The sequence below is a fragment of the Anabas testudineus genome, chromosome 23 (genome assembly GCF_900324465.2).
Source record: "Anabas testudineus chromosome 23, fAnaTes1.2, whole genome shotgun sequence".
Taxonomy (NCBI): Eukaryota; Metazoa; Chordata; class Actinopteri; order Anabantiformes; family Anabantidae; genus Anabas; species Anabas testudineus.
This window is the reverse complement of record NC_046631.1, coordinates 15,277,943-15,302,400: the sequence shown is the minus strand read 5'-3', so window position 1 is coordinate 15,302,400 and position 24,458 is coordinate 15,277,943. Positions and strand designations below refer to the sequence as shown.

The 24,458-nt window shown below is 41.4% G+C and overlaps 6 protein-coding genes across 6 annotated transcripts; 2 read left to right on the top strand and 4 right to left on the bottom strand.

Moving 5' to 3' along the window:
- Window positions 1-331: 331 nt before the first annotated feature.
- LOC113162867 (calumenin-A-like) lies at window positions 332-5,030 on the bottom strand. The gene is made up of 8 exons (XM_026361101.1): window positions 5,019-5,030; window positions 4,810-4,925; window positions 3,374-3,571; window positions 3,015-3,208; window positions 2,719-2,885; window positions 2,570-2,630; window positions 1,996-2,195; window positions 332-766 (listed from the first exon to the last, which is right to left on the bottom strand). The coding sequence occupies exons 1-8, from the start codon at window positions 5,028-5,030 to the stop codon at window positions 662-664; spliced, it is 1,053 nt and encodes a 350-aa protein (XP_026216886.1). The 3' UTR covers window positions 332-661.
- Window positions 5,031-5,808: 778 nt separating this feature from the next.
- Window positions 5,809-8,227, bottom strand: zgc:193726 (uncharacterized protein LOC561161 homolog). Its single transcript, XM_033325853.1, has 5 exons — window positions 8,093-8,227; window positions 7,959-8,012; window positions 7,035-7,061; window positions 6,882-6,917; window positions 5,809-6,298 (listed from the first exon to the last, which is right to left on the bottom strand). Exons 1-5 carry the CDS (start codon window positions 8,179-8,181, stop codon window positions 6,178-6,180), a joined length of 327 nt encoding a protein of 108 aa, XP_033181744.1. The 5' UTR covers window positions 8,182-8,227; the 3' UTR covers window positions 5,809-6,177.
- Window positions 8,228-8,696: 469 nt separating this feature from the next.
- On the bottom strand, window positions 8,697-10,276 carry atp6v1f (ATPase H+ transporting V1 subunit F). The gene is made up of 2 exons (XM_026362088.1): window positions 10,018-10,276; window positions 8,697-9,128 (listed from the first exon to the last, which is right to left on the bottom strand). The coding sequence occupies exons 1-2, from the start codon at window positions 10,173-10,175 to the stop codon at window positions 8,927-8,929; spliced, it is 360 nt and encodes a 119-aa protein (XP_026217873.1). The 5' UTR covers window positions 10,176-10,276; the 3' UTR covers window positions 8,697-8,926.
- A 226-nt stretch (window positions 10,277-10,502) lies between these two features.
- lamtor4 (late endosomal/lysosomal adaptor, MAPK and MTOR activator 4) lies at window positions 10,503-12,163 on the top strand. Its single transcript, XM_026362089.1, has 4 exons — window positions 10,503-10,627; window positions 10,776-10,859; window positions 11,363-11,480; window positions 11,565-12,163. The coding sequence occupies exons 1-4, from the start codon at window positions 10,625-10,627 to the stop codon at window positions 11,660-11,662; spliced, it is 303 nt and encodes a 100-aa protein (XP_026217874.1). The 5' UTR covers window positions 10,503-10,624; the 3' UTR covers window positions 11,663-12,163.
- Window positions 12,164-12,808: 645 nt separating this feature from the next.
- Window positions 12,809-19,307, bottom strand: LOC113163453 (ADP-ribosylation factor 4). The gene is made up of 6 exons (XM_026362087.1): window positions 19,071-19,307; window positions 18,617-18,697; window positions 18,088-18,197; window positions 15,415-15,486; window positions 14,898-15,023; window positions 12,809-13,358 (listed from the first exon to the last, which is right to left on the bottom strand). The coding sequence occupies exons 1-6, from the start codon at window positions 19,135-19,137 to the stop codon at window positions 13,272-13,274; spliced, it is 543 nt and encodes a 180-aa protein (XP_026217872.1). The 5' UTR covers window positions 19,138-19,307; the 3' UTR covers window positions 12,809-13,271.
- Window positions 19,308-20,036: 729 nt separating this feature from the next.
- Window positions 20,037-24,262, top strand: gcc1 (GRIP and coiled-coil domain containing 1). The gene is made up of 4 exons (XM_026364084.1): window positions 20,037-20,223; window positions 20,707-21,149; window positions 21,495-22,142; window positions 22,365-24,262. Exons 2-4 carry the CDS (start codon window positions 20,769-20,771, stop codon window positions 23,628-23,630), a joined length of 2,295 nt encoding a protein of 764 aa, XP_026219869.1. The 5' UTR covers window positions 20,037-20,223; window positions 20,707-20,768; the 3' UTR covers window positions 23,631-24,262.
- The last annotated feature ends 196 nt before the right edge of the window (window positions 24,263-24,458 follow it).

Below are 24,458 nucleotides of genomic sequence, written 5' to 3'. Positions count from 1 at the left end.
CAGAACACCTTACAAAAAGTTATAAAAATTTTAGCACGATTAGGTTTGTGGAAAACAACGCTGAATTCAAAATACAAGAAAATATATATCTGACTGTATGTGGAGAAACACAGAAAAGTTTGAAGGTTGAAGTTAGGAGGAAACATGTCCTGTTAATTCTGAGGAAATCTAAATACAACAAACTTTATCTTTGTTAAGACAAAATCTAACAAAAGTTACTTTTACATAATTTAGATTTCTGTTATAACTCTTCAGTCATAGCTGAAAAAAGTAAGTATGGAACATTTTAAAGAATCAGTTCACTCAACATAAACACACAGCAGGCTTTGAATGTTAGATGTTATTGATTTTATTTATATTAGGCTGTGAAATTAAAGCATGTGCAAAATATGAATTGTAATGATCAAATACAAAGTTAGTTTACAGAGTTTCACACTGATATAAAACCAGCTTGTCTATAACTACATCAATGTATGTGACGGCATCATGAACAGGAAAAACTGAGTGAAGAAAAAGTCAAAAGTGAGAAAGAGATCAAACTCATAATTTCTATGGATGTATCAAAAAAACATGAACACAAAAAGCCTAAACTGTACTGATGTTTTTCTTGTGTATCATCAAATAAAATGGAAAAACTTTCTGTGTGAGCTGCATCTCGTCCCTAAAACTCGTCGTGTCGCAGTAATGCCTCTCCAAAGTCTGTCACCTGACTCCCAACAAACACCTCGTATTTGTCCAGGATCTCCTTCTTCGTCAGCTTCCCATCCTGCAAAGAGACCAGGTGTTAAACTGCAGATACAGTGGCAAGAAAAAGTATGTGAACCCTTTTGGGATTACGTGGAGTTTTGCATGAATTGGTCATAAAATGTGCTCCAATCTTCATCTAACTCACAACAATACAAAAACACAGTGTGCTGAAAATGATACTACACAAACATTATATGTTTTCGTGTTTTTTATTGAACATAACATGTAAACATTCACAGTGCAGGGTGGAAAAAGTATGTGAACCCCTAGCCTAATGACTTCTCCAAGAGCTAATTGGAGCCACGAGAATGGAGTATATGGGAGGACACCACGGAGGAAGCCATTGCTGTCCAAAAAAAATATCGCAGCACATTTGAAGTTTGCAAAAGAGCACCTGGATGTTCCACAGCACTACAGGCAAAATATTCTGTGGACAGATGAAAACAAAATTGAGTTGTTTGGAAAAAACACACAACACTATGTGTGGAGAAAAAAAGACACAGCACACCAACATCAAAACCTCATCTCCACTGTAAAACATGGCAGAGGGAGCATCATGGTTTGGGGCTGCTTTGCTGCCTCAGGGTCTGGACGGATTGTTGTCATTGATGGAAAAATTTATTCCAGAGTTTATCAAGACATTTTGCAGGAAAACGTAAGACGATCTGTCCGCCAACTGAAGCTCCACAGAGGATGGGTGATGAAACAGGACAATGATCCAAAGCATACAAGTAATTCAACAAAAGAATAGCTTCAACAGAACAAAATACACCTTCTGGAGTGGCCCAGTCAGAGTCCTGACCTCAACCCGATTGAAATGCTGTGGCATGACCTTAAGAGAGCCATTCACACCAGACATCCCAAGAATATTGCTACACTGAAACAGTTTTGTGAAGAGGAGTGGTCCAAAATTACTCCAGATCGTTGTGCAGGTCTGATCTGCAACTACAGGAAACGTTTGGTTGAGGTTATTGCTGCCAAAGGTTACTAAGTCCAAAGGTTCACATACTTTTTCCCTGCACTGTGAATGTTTATATATTATGTTCAATAAAAACATGAAAACATATGTTTGTGTACTATTTTTATCAGCAGACTGTTTTTTTGCATTGTTGGGAGTTAGATGAAGCTGGGAGCACATTTTATGACCAATTCATGCAAAACTTGACGTAATCCCAAAGGGTTCACATACTTTTCTTGCCACTGTAGTAACCAGGTATTAACCAGGTAATTATCAGGTACTAAACCCACCTTGTTGACATCGGACTCGTGCAGCAGGTGTTTGGATTCAGCTTCAGCGTGGTCATAATCAGATGGGAGGATCCAGTCCAGAGTTTCTTCTCTGTCCATTTTCCCATCGTTGTTTTTGTCTCTGAATTCAGAAAACTGCTGACGCTCAGTCTCCACCCACTCTGGTTCCTCCTTACCTTCCTCTGCAGTGTACATATCACCTGGAGGACAGAGCCAATCATCACTGTCTTGACTTTGTGTGATATGAACTCCTACACACTAGAAGACTAGAGATTAAACTAAACTATGTTTTGCTATTTGGGCTGATGTCCTGGAACCTGGGTTTTAAAACTTAAAGCTTCTTTTTGACTCATGTCAGACGATGAGTCGGTGAAGATTCTCAGAAGATGAGTGAGGCAAGAGGAGCGACCTATGTCCTGAAGTCGAAGAACAGACTGGGACTTTCTGTAATCTGGCACAATTCCATTACCTCTACTAAATATAGTAAAACTAAACTAAATATCACAGTACAAATAGCAATATATGAGACAGTACATGTTACACTATATGTTGTAAACGTTACTACACTTCTTACCAATGTACTCCTTTAGGTCAATGAAACCGTCTCCATTCTTGTCGATGTCTTCCATCGTCTCCTGCGAGCACACAATTACGCATCAAATAAATTTAAAAAAGAAATACTGTACGATCTCAATTATATCAACTGAGTGACATCACCCTCACCTGCACTACAAGGTACTTCATGTACTCGTGGTGTTCTGGATGAAGAAAAGCTGAGAACTCGCGTTTGTCTGCCATCAAATCTTCGTTTGTGTCGGCAACTCGGAAACGTCTCTCGTCCCTCACCATCATCTGGGTGTAGTTGTAGTCTGAGTCAGCATGAGGGTCATCTGAGGGCAACCAACCAACCAATAAACCAACCTGCCTGCCTGCCTGTCTTGAAAGTTTTTACTCATTTAAGATTCATCTGATCTGAACACGATAACTGGGGTGAGGAGAGGAAGGATCAGAGGATTTACCAAGGAAGCTGCCATAAGTGACGTTCCTATACTCCTCCCAGCTGATCAGACCATCGTTGTTTAGGTCAAAGTCGTTCCACTGACGATCAACGCTGTCATCGACGTGTCTCTGCTGAGAGCGTCTGATCCACAACTTCAGCTCATCCTCAGAGACAAAACCGTCTCTGTTGGAGTCAATCTTGTCCACGATGATGCTGCAGAGACACAAAGCTGAGGCTCAGTTTTACCCTGTCAGGTGATTCAAATCTGTGTCTGTATCATCCTGACTTTATTTCATTACATCTTTGTTTGTCTTTTATTTATTAAAACTGATCTTATATTTAATAATCTTATGACAAAGATGAAGATGAAGAACTGACCCCAGTCTGCGGCGGCTCTCCTCTGGTGCCAGCTGCTCGAAGGTTTTGGCTTCGTCTGGACCCAGAAAAGCTTCGTGGTCGTAATTTGTGTCTCCATCGTGTTGGGGAGGCCTTATAACCCGACTCTTCTTCTCTGTGGGTTTGGACCTGCCGCAGATGACGCAGAGGGCAAAGCAGCCCAGCAGCACACGAAGCATCCTGACACAAAGAGTAGCCAGTTACTGTCTGCCTACTCATTAGCTGTGCGTCAACTTCTTGACACATACAGACAGATTCACTTTAAAGCTGCAGTGACCTGAGTACTGAAGTACCCAGTCACTTATGGGTACTTGTACTCTACCTGAGTATTCTCAGCTCTTTTATAGCTACTTTATACTACATAATACCACACAGATTTGATGATAATTGGGTGAATAGCATTTCATTTACTTAAGCTACACTGTGATGTAGCAATGCTAAGCTAAAATATTTAGGCAGATAAAATCTAAATGTTGTTATATAATAATATTTTTTTCAAACCTTTATTTAAATATTTAAATAAAATGAATTGCAATTTAAAAACTGGTGACATTTGTAAAATAATTTTGGTCCATTACTTGAATTAGATGATTATTGTGTGAAGACGTTTAGACAGAAATTACGGGATAACCGCAACCACTTAAACAAACAGAAAACTAACTAGGTTAAACTAACGGAAAACCGGTTAAACTAACTGGAAACCGGTTAAACTAACTAGAAACCACTTCAACTAACTGGAAACCGATTAAAGTTGATGGAAACCGGTTAAACTAACGGGAAAACGGTTAAACTAACTGGAAACCGGTTAAACTAACTAGAAACCACTTAAACTAAGTGGAAACGGGTTAAAGTTGAGGGAAACCGATTAAACTAACGGTGAACTGATTAAACTAACTAGAAACCACTTCAACTAACTGGAAACCGATTAAAGTTGATGGAAACCGGTTAAACTAACGGGAAAACGGTTAAACTAACGGAAAACCGGTTAAACTAACTGGAAACCACTTCAACTAACTGGAAACCGATTAAAGTTGATGGAAACCGGTTAAACTAACGGGAAAACGGTTAAACTAACGGGAAAACGGTTAAACTAACTGGAAACCGGTTAAACTAACTAGAAACCACTTCAACTAACTGGAAACCGATTAAAGTTGATGGAAACCGGTTAAACTAACGGGAAACCGGTTAAACTAACTGGAAACCGGTTAAACTAACTGGAAACCGGTTAAACTAACTGGAAACCGGTTAAACTAAGTGGAAACGGGTTAAAGTTGAGGGAAACCGATTAAACTAACGGTGAACTGATTAAACTAACGGGAAACCACTTTAACTAACGAGAAACCGGTTAAAACAGCAACACCCTAAAGGAAAAGTGGTTTTGACAATTGAAGGTAAAACAGTCATAGTCAACTCCTCACCTGTCAGCTCCAGATCTCAGTTCTTCTTCTCTCCTGTTCTCTCTCTCTTCTCTTCTTCTTCTCCTCCGACCATCTCTCGCTCTCTCTCTTTCTGAACAGCGCAACAACTCTTCCGCCTCTTAGCCAATCCGGTACCTCCTGCAGCAATCCTCTGAACGTGATTGGTTAATTTCCGCCAGCGCTCGGGTTCGGTTTAGGACGTTAAAAACTTTGGTCACCATACTCGCATCTGATTGGATGTTAGCAGAGTGCTGGCCAATGGCAGCGACGATAGAGACTCTGTGGTGAATAACGTCACAGCAGCGCCCTGCCACGTCCTCAGAAAATAGGGTTTAAATATTCTGGGTAAACAAACAGGTTATATTGAATAATCGTCACTTTTACATTGTAAACGATGAGATTTATTGTCTGAGGGAGAAAATGATATATATATATAAAACGATTAACGGCTTTAAAATACATTTTAAACTGGTGAAAGTTTCTGTGGAGATTTAGGAGGTTGTTGATTTACTGTTTCACCTTCATCATGTGGACAATTTGGTGGATGTGTGAATTTTCTGGGGATGCATAAAAGGGCAGCATGAAAAATTTTATTTCTCATTTATCACTCCCAGGGTGCATTACACTGACAAACAGTCAATCACAGAGCTTTATTTAGTGCTAGCCCAGAGTCCTAAAGACAGAACAGATTAGAAACAAATTAGCCTTGAATATTTGAATTTTTTATTTATTATTATTTAATTGATTGTGCCAGAACATGTGGACAAACCAGACCCTGGTTCAGTTTTTGTGATCTAAGAACCGAAGTGAAGATAAATTACGTAACAATGGAGCCTGACTAGTCTCAGTTCCACATTACTATAGTTTTTACACCTGACCAGAGCAAGTAACTTTAACTTTATGTTCTGGTGAAAATTAAGAAATACATTTATTATAGTGCTAAAACCATCCGATTTTTAGTAAATGTGTTAAAACATCACTGATAACTGAAACACAGACTTAATGTCTCAACACTTTTTATTGGTCACCTGTTGGTCAATATTCAAACCAATCCAGACAGATCATCGATCAGTACAAACATAATAGTGCAGACTTCCTGCTGTGACAGAACCGAACAGGTAAGAGTGGTCCAACTTGACGGTTTTTGTGAGAACCTGGAATGTTTTACTTCTACAACAGAACAGAACCATGAGTTTGTCAGGTTAATCACAGTTTCAGCTTACCTAACCCCTAACCCTAACCCAGTGTGAAGGTTTCTGTCCGAATCAGCTGAATAGATGATAAAACCATGAACAAGTGCAGACAAAATATCTGGATTCTGCTGAACAGCAACGACGATGATGACGATGATGATTCTTTGTACAGGTTTTATTTCTTTCCGTTGCCGAACGGGTCGGTGGTGGCGCCGCCGGCCTTCTCGTCTCCACGCTGCAGGGATGAGCCAAGGTTCACAATCCCACAGGTGGGCAGAAAGCAGCGTCTCAGGGCACTGAGGGTGAGACAGGTGGAGACAAATAAGTAGTGCTATATAAGTAGTGCTATATATAGTGCCACAGGTGAGTGTCACCTGTGGCACTATATATAGCACTACTTATTGCACTAAGCAGCGACACAGTCTGTGACTGGATCACGGTCTGGAGTGGTACGAAGCAAAGCTGTCACATTTTCGACCCCACAGTTTAAACAACAAAAACACTTTGGTTGAGGAAAGATGGAGGTTTAGGTGAAAGGGTTTTCTATATCAAACCAGAACCAGCATCTTTCTCTGACCTATACCCAGAAGTCGTGAGAGTCTGAACAGAATCAGAAACTGGACTCCTGCTGTAAGAGCTGACGTTCTCCTGAAAAATAATGATGTCTGGAAATATGTTCAGTAACAACAAATTGTGAATTATCAGCTCATTTACCAGTTTGTCATTATGTTAATAGAAAACAGCTGCAGTTAGGTTTCTATAAAAGATATTTACCAACAGGTACGTTTCTACGTCCACTGAAATTCTTACAGTGAAAAAACATCAGTCAGGATCCGATTTCCAACTTGAACTTATAAAAACTGAAGAGAATTTACTCACGGGGAGAAATAAACGGTTCCGTTCGTGGTGCCGTTCCTGAGACAAACAAAACAAACTCAATTAAATAGAATCATAGATTTTTGTACTGAAGTTCTGGATTAACGTCAAACACCAAAATAAAAAACTTGGATAGAAAAAAAGTTTTGCTCTGACCTGAGGTCCAGCGAGTCGTTGTTGATTCTATAGAAAAAAAACCAAAAAAAAAACCAAACAAACAAACAAAAAACCTTTCACTCGAAGAAATTAATAAATGAATCCAAGAAACTAAAACTTTGTATGTTCTATATTTTTGTGTGTCATAAGAGCTATAAAATAAATAAATATATATATATGACAGGCAGGACACAGGAGCATTTCATCAGCTGAGTATTTGTTGGTATAATTACTATATTATATGTATATCATATAATAACATGAGTTTTCTCATCACTACGTCATTACTACAAACTCCATATGTCAGTGAGGTCCAGCTGAGGTTTTCTGAATGTTGACTCATAGTAACTGAACTTATCTTGTTAGATCCAAACGTTTCCAAATATCTTCGTAAGTTAAAAACCACAAAGGTGTGAGGTGAAACCAGGATTCCTACCAACTATTCTCAGACTGACCAAGATATTAGGATGAAACGTTGCGAACCAACAACATAGAAGTCCAGTTACCATAGTTTCTGATAGATGATTTTTCTGTTTCTATGATATAAACATATATTATAATTCTTTCTCAGAACTAAAGTGAAACAGTGAAATTATTTCTTTAACAACTCGATTCTGATGAAGATTTGTGTGTAATACAGTTTGTTTTCTAATTATTTCAAGATTCAGAACTTGAAGGTTTATTTTTTTATTTTGTCCTGATGAAAAGATTTCAGTTATAATAATTATATTATTTTGTTCTTACAACATAAATATCTCGTTTATCTCAAACCTTTGTGGCATTTTAATTTAAAACAGACCATTTTATTTCTTTCAATAGCAAATAATTACAAGAAAAAAAGCGTTGTCATCTGTTGTCAAATGTCATTTAAAAACTAATTATTAGTAGTATTACATTCAGTCTGAGCCTCCTGCTCAGACTCACCTGGTGGAATTTCCCTCCTCGTTCAGGAGGTGCGGAGTCACCGGGTTGTCATGGCTACGGACAGGAAACAGTCATCAGTCACTGCGATCAGAAATGATATTTAGTTCACGGATTCACCTGATCAATGGTCTCACCTGGGGAAGACAGGTGTAGGACGGGGAGCAGCAGAAACCACCACCATCATCATTACCCTCAGAGCGAAGAGCTGAACAGGCTTCATCATGTCAAAGACGGAACCGACCTGTGATTCACCCACCCCTGGTTTTATGCCGGTTTCAGGGTCACAGACTCTGAAGGTCAGTTTATTCTGTCGTCAGGTGACTGATGAGGAGCCTCAGTGTCAGGTCAATATTTACTGTGGGAAGTTATCAGCACCTCTGACCATTTACAATAAGTTCACGACAGGACGTGAGGTGAGTCCAGATGAATCCAGAATTCATGGTGCCCCTCGGACACTCCTGACCCTGATCTCAAGTTCTGAATTTTCTGACGTTTCTCATGTTTTAACTTTGTAGACTGAATAAAATCCAAAATAAATGTGCAGTGAAATACTGAGTGGAGGATAATCAGAATCAATCAATCAATCCTGAATCCCGAGAAACTGAATCGGTTTTAATTCAGACACACAAACAGCAGACGGATTTTTTTTTTTTTTTTTTTGTAGAAGAGTCTGAAGAGAAGAGAGACGTCTGGTTTTGTCCTTCATTTAAATGTAATCGTGGATAAAAACAGAACAACTTCAGTCACCAATACCATTTATTTAGTTTATAAGTTAAAGCATGTGAACAAACGATGACTGTTTCTGGGACAAGAAAAACTGAACCACGTTCAGCTTCCTGGAAACAAGTCTGATTTACTGAAATCAAATGTTCAGGTTTTCCACAGGGACACATTAATCACTGTACACAAACAACATCAGGGACATTTAAACTAATCACTCTGAGAACAAACAGCCTGTCAGGTTCTGTTTATCGGAAGTCTTCAGCGGAGAACATGCCCTTGGCTCGGCGCAGGATCGAGTCCTTGGACGCGTCGTACGGATGTTCTTTGGACGGGATCTCGAGCACAGCAGGGATCGACTGCATGTGGGCGTCGATGGCGTGACGGATCATCTCTGCGATGAACTGGTTGATCAGGATGATGCCAATGTCGTTACGCGTCAAAAAGCTCCTGCACAGAGAAAAAGACAACAACACACCAGAGTCCATTTACATTTCTCTTAATTTATCACAAAGGAGGAAACCTGCACGTACGAATATTTTAGGAATGAATCCTAAAAAAAAATTTAATTTTACGAAATCCTTGAAATTTAAACTAATCTGCTGATGTTTTAATGTTTTACTTGTCTATTAATTTCCTGTAGAAGTAGACTGAAATCTTAAAGTGGCACAGTAGTTTTTAAATGCAGTTTCGTAAGATGGCTTAAATCATCCAACTCCACTGCTGCTGCAAGTTTGTCCAAAGATTTCGGACCTTCAGAGAAATCAGCAGAAACAATTTAATTTAATTAATATTGCCAATATTTTGCCTACTAGTTAGTAGTAAATACTGTAATAATATATCAATGAAGAACATGTGAGGACAGAGATCTTAAAAATAAACGTTGTTGTTGTTGTTGATGTTGCTGATTATTAACAAGAGGTTCAGACAACAAATAAGTAAAGCTCAGTTCAACTGTTTGATTCTTGAACAGTTTGGTGTGAGGACTCCAGGATGTAGCCTACACATTTATTTACAACACAGAGACGGTAAATGAGGGACTGGTGACCTCGAGAATAACCTCTGGTCATGTTTCTACTAGTTTACAATCAAGCAATCATCAGTTAGAAATTGCTTTTTGTTTAATTAATTCGTGCTCTCTTGATAATTCTGGGTAGTGGGGTCTGGGTCAGTCGTATTCTTAACTGAGGAAATCGCTTGATTTGTAGATGAATGCAACTTAAAAATGTCTAAACAGATTTCTCAATTGAGTCTGGTTCAGAAGAGCACAGTGTTATTAGTTTTTTTTAGTTTGAAATGTCTGATTTTTGGTATGAGTTTGGTACATGTCTGTTCTTACTTGAAGGTTTCTTCGATCTCCGTGATGCTGGTGTCCTTCTCCACCACCAAGAAATTCGGTTTACGGTTCTTGTTCAGTTCACCGATCCCGCCGAGCAGAAAGCCGGTGCACGTGTCCTCGTCACCGATAACAGCGATTAGTTTTCCGCGACCGGCCATCACGAAGGCAGAAATCGTCGTTAAGAATTTGATGTTTAACGGTGAAACGGAGGAAAAAATTCAGTTCCTCACCGACGGATCATATGACAGTCAGCTGACCGACACTTCCGGCGAGGGGCCACGAGCGCGCCCTGCTGTTCGGAGGTAAAACGGTCAAATTAAATAGAAAAAATAAAAAAACTATATCTAAATGATAAATTTAAATAAAGTCGAGTTTAGCTGGAAGCAGTGATGCTATTATAACAAGTTAATGCGACTTTAAATGAAACAAAGCAAATACAAACTAAATACTGTAAATCTCTAAATCTAATCTTCAAACGTTGGAATTTAAATTTACAACTGGCAGATTTCCGACAGCGCCTGAAAGCCTCAACAGTCACGTGAAAATCATTAGAAAAGCGGAAATGCAGCTGAGCTACAACAATCTGTAGAAACCGAAGAAGCAGAAAATGGTGAGTTTAATAATTAGTGTTTTTGATTTTTATCTTTTCTACGTTGTTGTTTTTTCACTGTGACTCTGATTAGCTGTTGGCTTCAGACGTTTTAGTTAACTGTGATTAGCTGTTAGCCTGTTAGCTCTACCGACTCTGTGTTTTTCAGACGACTGCTGCTCTTACTGCGGGTCTAGAGCGGATCCCGGATCAGCTCGGGTACCTGGTCATCAGTGAGGACGGAGTTCTGGCCGTGAGTGTTTCATGTTTAAGCAGACACAGACATGCTTGACCAAACTGCCTTCGCATCTCTGTCAATTTAACATCCTCAGTAATCGGAGGGACACAGTAAACACGTTATAATATGTATAATAATTTCATAATAATTGGCAGCTACAGGTTTATTTGTTCGGATTGTTTATATTCGACTTTCAATAAATGATGGTATCTTCCAGCGTCTGATCTACTCTACACACCTGCTCCAGGTAACCAAAAGTGTGTAGGGCAGGGGTAGCTAGAAAACAAGCATGGTGAGGGGGTTTGAGAATCAAGCCTGAAACTGTTTTGGTCAATTATCCGGAACTAGTATTTACAGAAAACCTAACACTCTTTTTTAAGAGTCGTTTGCTCTGTGCTGCAAATACGTTTTTTTTTTACTTTGAGGATTGAAAAATTTAAATGGAGGTTAGAGGGATTACTTTGAAGGCATGCAGATGTTTAGATCACAACTGACCTTTGACCTCTACACCTGTCCAGTCTGCAGGTGAGCTGGAGAATGACGAACACACTGCAGGTGTGATAATGCAGATGGTTCGAACAGCATGTCGGTTCAGGTTACCTGGATCAGCCGATCCCTGTTTTAAACGCATGTCAGGTAACGTACAGTGTACAGGTAACACTCAGGCTACCTATGACTCAACTGGACTTACCTGTGTCTCACCTGTGTTTCTGTCCTCAGTGATTCTGGAGGACTTTGTCTACACGGTGACAGTTTCCGGTCAAAAGGTGTTTGTAGTGAAACGTCAGAACAACCAACACGAGCCAGTCAACGTGTGACAGCCTGAAGACAGCGACGAAAGTCATTTCTTCTTTCCGGATCCGTTTCTGTTAAACTTATGTGTCTGTATATTTAACTTAGTAAAAGATTCTAGGCTACAGTCTGTCGATAATTACTGAGTCCAGCTCAATCAGTCGATGCTTGTTCCCCAACGTTTAAACATGTTGACTCCTCAGTCACAAACAAGTCATTTAACAGTTTTTTCTAATGAACAAACTAAATTTAAGATTCACACAGAGACCCCGCAGTTTTCTAAAGCGGGAATACATTTACACCAGTGGTCTCCAACCTTTTTTGCGCCACGGACCGATTTAATGTCAGACAACATTTTCACGGACAGGATCTTAAGGTGTGACTGATAAATACAACAAAAGTAAAATGATACGACCGGAATAAAACTGGTATTTTCTAAATATATAGGGGTTTTCGATCAAAATGAGATTTTTGCCGATCAAAATGAAGTGGCGAAGCAGTTTTGAAGACTTCATTGTCTCATTAGAGCCGGTCGCTGTATATTCCACAGAGCGGGCTTGGTGCATGGGAACAATCCATATTTCCAGTAGGACTCCTGGTACTGTCTGTTACATGCAGCTCTCTTTTTCTGTCAAGTCAATTTAACCTTTTTCCTTAAAGGGGCCGCTCCGGCCGGTAACGCATGATGCGTTACGGGCCGGAGCGGCCCCTTTAAGAAGGTAGCGGATGTAGGATGTAAGACAGATGACCGAAGTCAGTTAGACAAATGTGGAGGAGAGAATACAGTCATTTCCAAAATAAAACATCGTTCAGAATCAGATAATAAATAAAACGGAAATAATTTAAGTTGTGTATTCTTTCTGTGCGGCCCGTATCAATTAACCCACGGACCGGTGGCGGTCCGTGCACGGAGGTTGGGGACCACCGATTTACACGACACTCTGCATCAGAACTGAAATGAAAATATCAGTATTACATTTAATCTGCATATTGTGGTAAAAACAAGCTGAGGAAGAAATGTCTTTTCTTTATATGTTAAGAAGAAACTGATGAGATTAAACATTTTGTGCAAGTATGTAAATCTAAGTGTTCACACTTACACACAATTCACTTTGATTCACATGAAGCTAAAATATGAATAAATGAACATTAATCATCAAAAAGCAAAACTCTGTCAAACAGAAAAACCTTTATTGCATCATCTCCATTTCTTCTTCACATTAATGAGGAAATAACGAGGCCTCAGGCTCTGGAATGAGTCATCACAGGTAGCGGTCACCTGTCCTAAACCCTGCCCCCTGCCAACAGGTAACTGTCACCTGTTGTAAGCCCCGCCCCTCCTATTCCACTTCCTGTCACGAGTCAGAGTTAAAACATGCGAATTAAAAGGAAACAAAAAAACAAAAACAGATCTAACACCTGCCGGAAGAACAGAAGAAGAGGATGATGGGAAATCAAGGTGAGCTCAGAGTCCATGACATCACTTCCTCCTACAGACATTTATAACTTAAAAAAAAAAAAAAAAAAAGATTAAACAGTCCTGTGAAACGCCGTCCGTCATCCTCCTCCTTAGTTTGTACACTGTGACATCACTCAATGACATCATCTGCTGCTTCCTGTTACCTGTCAGGTGGTCTAACGTTTCGACAGCTCGTTGGACAGCCAGTCCAGACCTTCATACAGACCTGTACCCTGAGTGGCACAGGTGGCCTGGACGTGCCACTGTGGAGGGAAACAAAATACAATGAAACACACCTGGACAAGTAAAACACCTGCAGCAACAACAGTAACAACTATATGCTCTTATTTTGGAAGTGGTGTCATGAAACACCTGGACACTTTTATACATTATTGAGAAAATAAAGTGAATCTAGTTTTTGTCAGTGACTGACGCACAGAGAAAGTAAAAACTGACCACATCTCCTCTGTATCCACATCATGCAGATTTGCCCTTTAACAGCACAAAGATCAGACCCGACCTTTCAGATTATACAACGCAACTCATTGTTCAGTCTCTGGTCATATCTGGTCCTGACTACTGCAGTGTCTTACTGACGGAGTTACCAGCTGCACCATCAAAACTCCAGATGATAGAAAAAATGCAGCAGCACGTCTGATTTGTGATCAGTAAAAAGGACACGTTACACCACTGTTCAGATCTCTGCACTGGCTTCCTGTAGCTGCTGCATCAGGTTCAAGTCAAGTCAAAGTCAAGTCAAAGTGGTCAACTCAACACCACCGTTTTACATGAACTGCAACTACCTGGTCTACAATCCCTCTTGTCCACTGCGGTCTGCCAGCGAACGACGTCTTATGGTCCCCTCACCTCACCTCAAAAGATCCCAGGCTAAACTTTACAGCTCAGTGGTTCCACGGTGGTGGAACGATCTACCCATCTCTGCGCGCTCAGCTGCCTCATTCTAAATTTTCAAAAACCTGCTGAAAACAATACTCTTCAGAATCTTTCTCTGCACTAAAAAATATAAAAATACATCTTGCTCTTACACATCACGAAACAGAAACAGCTCTTCCTAGAGCACTTTAAAGTTCTTCTCCTTGACTTAGGGTGCTTTTACACCTACAGGCTTTAGTTTGATTAAATCAAACTCAAGTTTGTTTTCCCTCTGGTGTGAACACGGTAATTGCACTCGAGTGCGCACCAAAACAACTGCACCCCCAAAATGAGGTGGTCTCTATTCGAATCATTTAGCGAACTCTGGTGCGGTCCCCCTGGTGAGAAAGTGAACCGAACCAAATTGCATAATTGGGGGCTTTGGGTAGTGTGTAGATTTCGGTTCACTTGGATATTTGTCAGTGTGAAAAGAAACCGAACCAAGAGGAAATCGCTCCAAGTTTACAAACTCATCCACTGATTCGGACTAAAGCAAACGCACTAAGGTGTGAAAGCAACCTTAGATTTTATGCGTTGTACCTTATTGTAAGTTGCTTTGGACAAAAACTAAATTTAAATGTAAAACAGTAAACAATAATCTGCTCACACCTAATCTAGGCAGACAAGGAGTGAGCTGCTGGGGTGCAGCTATGTGGACTAACCACCAGAGACCAGGATATCCTGTCAGGGTGAACTATGGACTGCTGCAGTAAAATATAACAACTTGCAAAACATCTACAGATTTCAAAATAAGAGCACAGTGTTTACCAGGTTATCATGAAGTTGCTTAACAGGTTTTTTCAAACTGATAACATCTCCTTAGTCCGGGGAAATTAAAGACGTATTGACGTCTAATGATTGATACTTACAGTTCTGCTGCGCAGGCTGTGCAGACCCAGTTTGTCGGTGAGTTCACTGACTCCCATCGCATTGGGAAGATCCTGTTTGTTAGCAAACACCAGAAGAACCGCATCCTTCAACTCATCCTCCTGGATCTGCAGGGAGAGTCATGTGACCGATGACACATTAACATCATTGACAGACTTGATGGCGTAACCACATATTAACCCTGAAAGCAACTGGTTATTTTAACATGACATAAAAATCGTGAGATTTCACAGGAACAATTAGTTTTCAAAAAATTTATTTAGTTTTAATTCACAATTAATTGGTGGGATCATAATGGATGGTGATTAATTAATAGTAAAAAAATCAACAGTTTTACAAACACAAACTAAAGTTCACAATTTCACATCGTTAAAGCTTCATTTATATTTATCTAGAAAACAAAACACACAAACACAAGATGTAACTGCTTCAGTAACTCAGTGCAGATAAACACGTGACGAAAACACAAACACAGATAAAAATACAAGTGTTTCTCACCATCTTAGAAAGTTCCTCAGCTGATTCTGCTACTCGCTCTCTGTCGTTGCTGTCGACCACAAAGATCAGACCCTGATCGGAAAACGTGGGTGTGAGGTCACCATGATCATTTATCAATATGACCAATACTCAATACTAGATGATCAATAACAGACTAGACGATCAAAATTTAAACAATGTTTCTGTTACACAAATAGAATTTTGTAATTTCCAAGAGAACACGTTTTATCAAAACAAAAATGAAAAACTGACTCCTCACAGTAAAACACTTCAGGGATCAATAAATCCATCTGTCTATGGAGGAAGATCAAGTGATTGTGAATCAGTTTTACCTGCTTAGGTACAAATGAAAGTGACAACAGCTGCAATGGAGAATCAAAAGCAAGAAAGTCCCCAAAAAAGGAATATTTTCATATCACAGGTGATGGCCACAGACAGATGCTCTCTCCTCATCATTATTGACTGATTCTTCAGATTTGTATTTGTCTAGTGTCCTCGTCACTGATGGTAGCACGAGGGAGCACCTGCAGCCTAGTCAGGATGGCACATCCATACATGCAGTGACAACAAGGATTGCTGTATCTCCCAGCACACTCTTAACTTGGAGAAGATACCAGGACACCAGCTGTTAAACCCGGAGAGCGGGACAGGACCAGTATCTGCTCCTTTGTGCAAGGAGAAACAGGGGGAGAACCGTGAGAGCTGGAGATGCACTGATATGACTTTTTCAGTTCTGATACCTTTACCGATACCTGGACTTTGTGTCTTGGCAAATCCGAGACACAAAGTCTCTCATTTTGTTTTCGTTTTACAAAAACTGAAATTGACAACAAGTAAACAGGAATGGTTTTACAGGTGGAGGCCACTGACAGTTCTTCTCTCCTCTTAGTTTGTTACAGTTTTTTTTAACTAGTTTTGTATTTGGCTAGAGTCAGTGTCACTACTGGTAGCATGAGGTAATACAACAATAAGTACCGTTGTCTGAAGATTAGCTGTGTCTCAAGAGCACAGAGAAGATTCCAGGAGACAGGCAGTCACTCTAGGAGAGGTGGACAGGGCTGTAGAAGGTCATTAACCCATCAACAGGACTGGTATGTGCTCTTTTGTGCAAGGAGGAACAAGATGAGCACGGTCAGAGCCCTACAAAATGACCCCTAGCAGGCCACTGGTGTGAATGTCTATGTGAATGTGTGAATGTCTAACCAAACAAGAAACAAACTTCATGAGGTTTGCCTGTGGGTCAGACACACTGGTGGGCCCTGTGCTCACTACCTAGCACCGTGGAGCTTGCTCCTTCTATTTGCCATAGATCAGAATTGGCAGATCTGCCACTGGACCCCTGTGCTTTTCACAAATGAGAGCTGGTTCAACCTGAACACATGTGACATACATGAAAGGTCTGGAGAAGCCACGGAGAACGCTATGCTGCCTGTTACATTGTTCAGCATGACCGGTTTGGTGGTGGCTCAGTGATGGTCTGGGGAGTCATATCCATTTTTTCTACTTTGATTTCCAGGGTGTCTTTGAATTCAGCTCTCTGTAGGTTGATAATTTTCCATCAAATGATGTGGCATCATTCCATGTTTAAATCTATTTTTCTGTGACACAGAAAATAAAACAAATTTATTAAATGGATGAATGCAGATTACTGCAGACAGATTTACTCTTTCCTGAGCTGCAGCTTTGTTATCAGAACCTAAAGCAGTATAACAGCAGCCACAGAGTGTAAGCGCAGCCACAGAGTGAACAGTAGAAAGGCTTAGAGTCTGGCTCGGTGGGTCCCTGTTGTGACCGCTGGTAGAAACGCAGTGCATTCTGGGATTCCTGGCAATCCCGTGTGCACAGTTTCTGCTTCCACAGCAACCTCTGGAAAATAAGTGCAACGGTTGGAGCAGGAACACTTGGGGTTATCTGATCTGTATTTTGAACTGGACCAGCTCCCGGGTTCTGGCATCAACAGTCTGTTGATGTGAAACGTTCTGTGTCAAATCGTTTTATCGGGAAGCTGTCAGGATCTGATGTTCTAACCAGAAAACATCCTGACGAAGTCTGTGTAACAGTGTTTAGTCCCTGTTCAGTTTTTCATGTTTTCTAGCATCTTGAACATCAATCATTCTAACATCACAGAAGAGACAACACAGCATGTGGGAGTCTCACCTGTCGCATGTTCAGATGCAGACATTAGGTTTGAACAGGTTTGTCCACGTGTCCACTCACCTCTATGTCAACTTTACTGAATGCTGAGCAGAACCTCATCAAATAAAAGGCCCATTGACACTTATAAATGGGATTTATTCATGACGACCGGCTGGACCCAGATGCTTCCACTCTGGCTCAGTGTCTACTGTCAGTCGGCAGAAAAAAATCATTGTGTGTGTGCTGTGTAAAGATTCCCACCTTTAGTCTTAAAATCAAGTTGATGTCTGCTGTTCTCAAAGATTTTTAAAATATGTTTAATATTTACGACCAACACTGGCGACCAATGACATCACAGTCAAGGGAGGAATTGCAGTATTCAATCATCAGGCGTGTGCCGTTTCCAGACTGTCAAAGACCAGACATCTGTGATCTGTGGTATGGACAGCCAAGTCTTTGGACTTTGGAACTCTTAACTTGTCTTTAGGTGTGTACAATTAAGGTGAATACCTGTGTGTTATTGTTCTGGATCAGTACCTGTGTGTTCTGGAAGTAGTGTCTCCACAGTGGTCTGATCTTGTCCTGTCCACCAACGTCCCAAACTGTGAAGCAGATATTTTTGTACTCGACTGTCTCCACGTTAAAACCTGCAACACAAACAATGGGTTCTTTATTTATAGGTCCTATGTCAAAATTGTGCTCAACAACGACCAGAACCTTCACTGTCTAGCTTGAGCTTCAGGTCAGAACTCTGATGTTCTGAAAAGTATTTCTACCTGAAGATGAACCAAAACCTGATAAGATCTGTCTGCTGGTTCTGATATAGTTATTCCAGTCCTGAGAAACAGAACCATTTTACAGTAGATCTGGAACATCCTGAAGCTTCTGTCTCAGTTTGTTCAAGGGCTGTGGAAAAAAACTGAGCAGGTACTTAAGGTAAGTACATTTATACTCATACTTTTACTGTTATATGGGATGTCACTGAGTGGTTGCTAACCGATTATTAATAATTTACAGAAAAAGGTAATGTAACTGATAGATTGTTGACTGGTTATTGATAATTTACCGATGGTGGGGATGGTGGTGACGATCTCTCCCAGCTTCAGTTTGTACAAGATCGTAGTTTTGCCAGCTGCGTCCAAACCCACTGAAACAAAACACAACCCACTGTAAGCAACACAAACTGACTGACTAAACAGCAGCTCCAGATTGGCTCTGGTTAAAACGGCATTTTACTTAACCTTTCATTAAATACAAAGTGTTTTGATGCTGACAGCTCCAGCAGCTACGTTGGTTTGTTAACTCTGAGCGTTAGCATCTGATGGCTAACTGACTTAGCTTCTTAATAAGATTTCCTGTTAAATTTGAATTTAATTTCAACCAACGCGGGATTTTTAACCGACACCAGAATAAACCGAGTCTGTCTGAACAGAAAACTGAAACATTTTAATCAGGGTTTTATCCGCTGCCGGCGCCCGGCCGTTTAGCCCGAAGCAAGTTAGCTTAGCCACGGCGCTCACCCATTAGAATCCGCATCTGCTTCTTCCCGAAGAATTTGGAGAACAGCGACGAGATCGTAAGACCCATTCTGGTTCTAATGTGCCGGTTCCACGGCAGGACGATTAAAAACCTTACGGCGGAGAATGTCAGCCGGTTAGTCCGGGAGCAGCTGCGATTAGAGCCGAGGACCGAGCGGAGAAAAAACAGAGAGAAACCGAAGTGGGCGCAGCTCCGCCTCGGTGCCACGTCCAGGCCAACGCGGAATAATTGACGTCACTGCTTTGACAAAACTTTATTAAAACACAAATAACAGTGCTGCGTTCACTGTTTACTCGAAAGAATGTCGAATCGAGAACTTTGTATTTCACGCCTCACCTTGAGATCATGTTAAACTGTTCTGTTAAAGAATTCAGCAATACATGTGCAGCAGTTCCAAGAACTCTCCTGAACCTTATAAACATAGTATTAATATTTATGGAAGTCTTTACCCAAGTTAAACATTGATGAGATATGCATTGCTGACCAAAGATACAACAATAGTAATAACTCTCACTTTTTATTACATTCCTAGTATTACCTAAAGTTAAGGAAACACACTACAGGTTTATCACAGGTACTTACCCTGCAGCTGAGGTCATTGTCCTAACCCTGCTGCTTTTGCTCTGCAGATAGGGAAACAATTGAACATTTATTCTACCCCTGTATTAAAACAGTTCTGGAAGGATATTCATGGCTGGTTATCATTGAAAATCAGCATATTTTTCTTCATCTTCTGGGTGAAATTCAATCAGTGTGATAAAAGCAATAATAAAATGTGTAGGCTAGGCTAATTGATTCAACACATGCATTGTCAGTTACTGTACAGCAATGTTATGTAAAAATAACTTAACACACACTCTCACATAACTTGTCAGTTTGTTTGTGTAGTGCTGTACAATATTCCTGGCGGCCTGAACGCAGCAGCAGGTTCCCACCTCCTCCTCAGTCTTCAGTTCCGGTTTAGTCCAACATGGCGGCTGTTTGCGGACGGGTTAAACTACAAGTTCAGATTTTCCAGTTTTTACATTTACGTTTTTTCTGATGAAATAAATAACATTTCAGACATTTTGTGTTTCATTCGAGCTCGTTAAAACTCGAAGTTTGACTCTGAACGAGTGACAGCGAATAAAACAGGTGAGAATCAGAGAATAGTTGGTATTTAATGTCAGTGTTTGTTGATAAACGGGAAACTTGAAACATTAAAGTCGGTTAATGTTAAAATTTAATCTAATTTATGAGCTAACGATTAATGTGTTACTTTTACTGCCACGTTGCTTTAGTTGGACATAAATTCGGATTCAACACAGAACGTGAACGTGATTTAATGTAACGACAAAGGTGTAATTAAGTTTTTCTTACTCTGATGTTTTTTCTTTTTTAAAATAAGTATTTGGTAATTAAATTATCTACTTAACATCTGTTCATAAGTTATTCTTATCTGAAGAAGAATTAGCCAGATGGGTTGAGATGTAACATTCACAGCTTCTAGTTGCTCTAAATGTTTCTTTAAAGTTAATCAGGAGAAAACGTGACATTTGGTAAAAAACAGTAAGTGAGAATGAAAAATACATGTGTGGTTCTGTAAACGTGACTCTAAAGCAACGTGACTCTTTTCAGAAACCAGACATTTCACCATGACCAGTCCCCGATGAAATCCTGGTAGACTATAGATCCGAGTTATGGAAAAGTTTGGCATGAGTTTCGGGGGCGGCCCGAGTAGGACGGAGCTGCTGGACACTATCAAGTCCCAGAAGAAGCAGCTGGTCCAGTATCAGACCCGCTTCAAGGACGTGGTTCGAGCCTACAAGAGTCTACTGAAGGAAAAGGAGGCTCTGGAGGCCAGTCTGAAAGTTCTCACCGTGACCCAGGAGGTGGACCTGAACCAGCACAGACAGGTCACCACCACCACCAGTGCTCCAGATCTGCCTGACGATGGCTGCTCCCTGCATAGTGAGGACAGTGTAGATACAGCAGCATCTGTGGACACCCCTTTTGAGACTGCCGTAGGGGATCAGTCCGAGGAAGACCAAGGGGAACCGCAAGGGAAACCCAGCTCAGTGGTACGTTTTAAAAGCTTGTGAGTGAAATGCAGCTAAAGGTCAAAACATTGATTATCAATTAACAACACACACAAGTACAGCAAATGTGACAGGACCGTGTTGACTCCAACTTAGAGCACTATGAGTAAAAACTGCGTGTTTAACAAAAGTGGGATTCTTTGGATTTCTGTATAATTCTGCATACAGTTCTATTCTATTCTATAACCCTTAAATGCTGGAAAGTGAGATGACTTCTGTTGTGATTTGGTGCTTTATAAAAAAAAATCTGAATTTGACTGAATGTTTAATAATGGAACAAGTTTAAAGTGATAAATCAGTTTTTTCTGATGGTGTTTTCTCCTGCAGATCCTAAATTCAGAGGTCGAGGCTAGCAGTGGCATAGAATATCAACTACAGGCAACACCCCCAGTTGGCATAGAGGCAGAGCGTCGCATCGCCCAACTGAAGAGCCAGCTTAGCACACTCACCAGCGCCCTGGCCACGGTCACACAGGAGAAGTCTCGAATGGAGGCGAGTTTCCAAGCTGACAAACGTCAACTGAAGCAGGAGGTGGAGGAGCTGCAGGAGCGACTTGTCACCATGACGACACAACAGGAGACAGAGCTGTGTGGTCTGCAGCAGCAGCTTACCGAGAGTCGCGCTCGTATCATCACGCAGCAGCATGAAAGAGAGCAGGAGCAGGGGGACCATGTCCAGCAGCTGCGAGAGCTGCAGAGGATCCTGCAGCAGGAACGAGATCTGCGACAAGATGCAGAGCTCCGCCTGCAGGACGCCAATGCCTCGCTCTTGATAACTTCTCAGGCTATGGATCAGAGGGCGGAGTCTGAAGCTCACCTGAACAAAATGAGGGAGGAGAGAGACGCACTGAAGAAGAGGCTGCAGGCAGTTGAGGAGGAACATAAAAAACCAGATCCCAGAGTGGATGAACTGCAGCGGGAACTGACAGATTTGAAAAAACACTTTGAGCAGCAGATCCACAGCGAGACCAGGAAGGTAAGACAGAGACCAGAACTAACTAAGACCAGATTGAAACTAACTAAACCGAACAAAGACTGAATTGTAACTAAATCCAGATTCAGGTTAATAAAAACTATGCTAAGGGGTTTAAAACCTAAATTCAGCTCAGAGTTAACTAAAGAAACGTTTCCACAGTTCTAATTGAGGCTCCAGGTTGAGTTGCATGTTTTCAGGTCTGAAATGTTTGTGTATTTTCAGGCCTCTGAAGCTGAAGAGCGTGCACGTGAGCGTGCTCAGGCTGCAGAAACCAGGGTTGCAGGTCTAGAGCAGCGGGTCTCTGAACTGTCGGAGCTGCTGGGTTCCTGTGAGAAGGCGAAGCAGAAAGACCAGCAGACTGTTCAGAGACTCAGAGACCGGATCCTACAGCTCGACACTGAGAACAAAACACTGGCTCTTGCCGCCTCCAGCAGGTCGACCTGTGATCTCGGTGTGGACGAGACGCAGCTGGATATCGACGTACTGAAGGAGAAGCTGGAGAAGGTGAAAAAGTTGCTGCTGCTGGCAGCTCAGAGGAACCCTGACCAGAACATCCAGGGCCTGGTGGTGTCTGATGCTGTGCTGTGTGGGGACAAAGCTTCTGTGCTATTCTACCAGCAGGAGCTGCAGCAGCTGAAGGACGAGTTTGAACGCTACAAAGTGCGAGCACAGGTGGTGCTGAAGAACAAGAATGCTAAAGACGGCTGCCAGGCCAAGGAGCTGGAGGAAGTCCGGGACCAGCTGGCCGAGCTGAAGGAGAAGTACATCAGCCTGCGGATCCAGAGTGATGAGGCTGAGAGCCGACACCACCAGGAGCTGGAGGAGCGGCAGCAGCACGTGGCGACGCTGCAACAGAGCCACAGACAGGAGGTGGAACGGGCAGATGTTTTGCACCGTGACGAGCTGCTGCGATTGGAGGCTGAGCTGCACAAACAGAGAGAAAGGACCATGGCGCTACTGGATGAGAAGGACCAGGAGCTTGAGAGGCTGCGTGCGACCACGCTCAACTGGAACAATGATTGCATCAAGACGGCCGACACTGAGCACGAGTCCGACCCAAATAGTGAGGCGGACGCCATCAGCCAGGCCCTGCGGCGAGCCGTACCCACAGAACCCACGCTGCTGCTATATGCTGAGCAACTGGCCAGAAAGGAGGTAGAGGTGGGCAGCCTGCGGCGGCAGAAACGCCGGCTGGAGGAGGACCTGCACCAGCTGCAGGCCAGACTCATTGCTAACGCTGAGCGGCACGATGAAGAGGTGACTGAGCTGCGAGGACAACTCGATAAACTGATCCGGGACCAGAGCAGAGAGGGCGCCAACATGGAGTACCTGAAGAATGTCATCTACAAGTTCCTGACACTGCAGGACGCCAGCGGGAGGCAGCAGACACTCACCGCCATCCTCACTATCCTGCACTTCAGCCCACAAGAAAAACAGCACGTCCTGAGGCTGCATGGGGCAACATGGTGGCTCCACAACAAGAGGTAAAAAAAAAAAAAAAAAAAAAACAAGAAGTAAAAAGCTCCTCCTCATAATCAACATCACCATCAGTCTGTAAATCACCATATGTAAACCTGTGAAAACTGACCCCGACTTTACTGCATACAAACATTTGAGTTCACTTCAAATAAGGCTGGTTAATTCCGTTTGATCCATGTAATTCTAGTCCGGTCCAGTTAAGTGTAACTGCCATTTGTCAGGGAAACACAGACGCAAACAGAAGCACTTGTTGCTTGTTGCTGTGGAGCTCCAGCTGAAGTTTGTGTTTGTGCATCATAAACTAAAGTCACCGCCAGAATCAGAATGTTGTAATTTTCTTTCCATGTTCTTGAGATTTTTTTTCTTTTTAGTTTCTGCTGCAGTTTTTTTTTTTGCAGGTTTACAAAGTGAATTTTCAGACAAAGTCTAAAATGAACATTGTCTGATGAACAGCATGTTTATAGTATGACATTCAGTGAAAATCAGTTTAAATCCATCATTCTATATAAACTGTATATGACTATTTGAACATAGTTTCCGTCACTGTGACCAAACATTTAAAACCTAGCTTTGGTGAAAGAAGTTCATGTAACCAATATGTATATTTTTGAAATTAAACAATTTTTCCTGCTTTAAACTCACTTTGCTTCGTTCTGATTAACATTTATTTGGAGGTTTTCCACAGTTTTAATATTGGAGCCAACCTGACGTCCTAACATCGTTTTACACTCTACACTAATTTAGATGTTAATTAAAACATATCAGCTTTAGTGCTCAAAGTATTTCTCAACACTTCCTTAAACTTATATTGCACGAAACAAACAACTTTTTCCATTC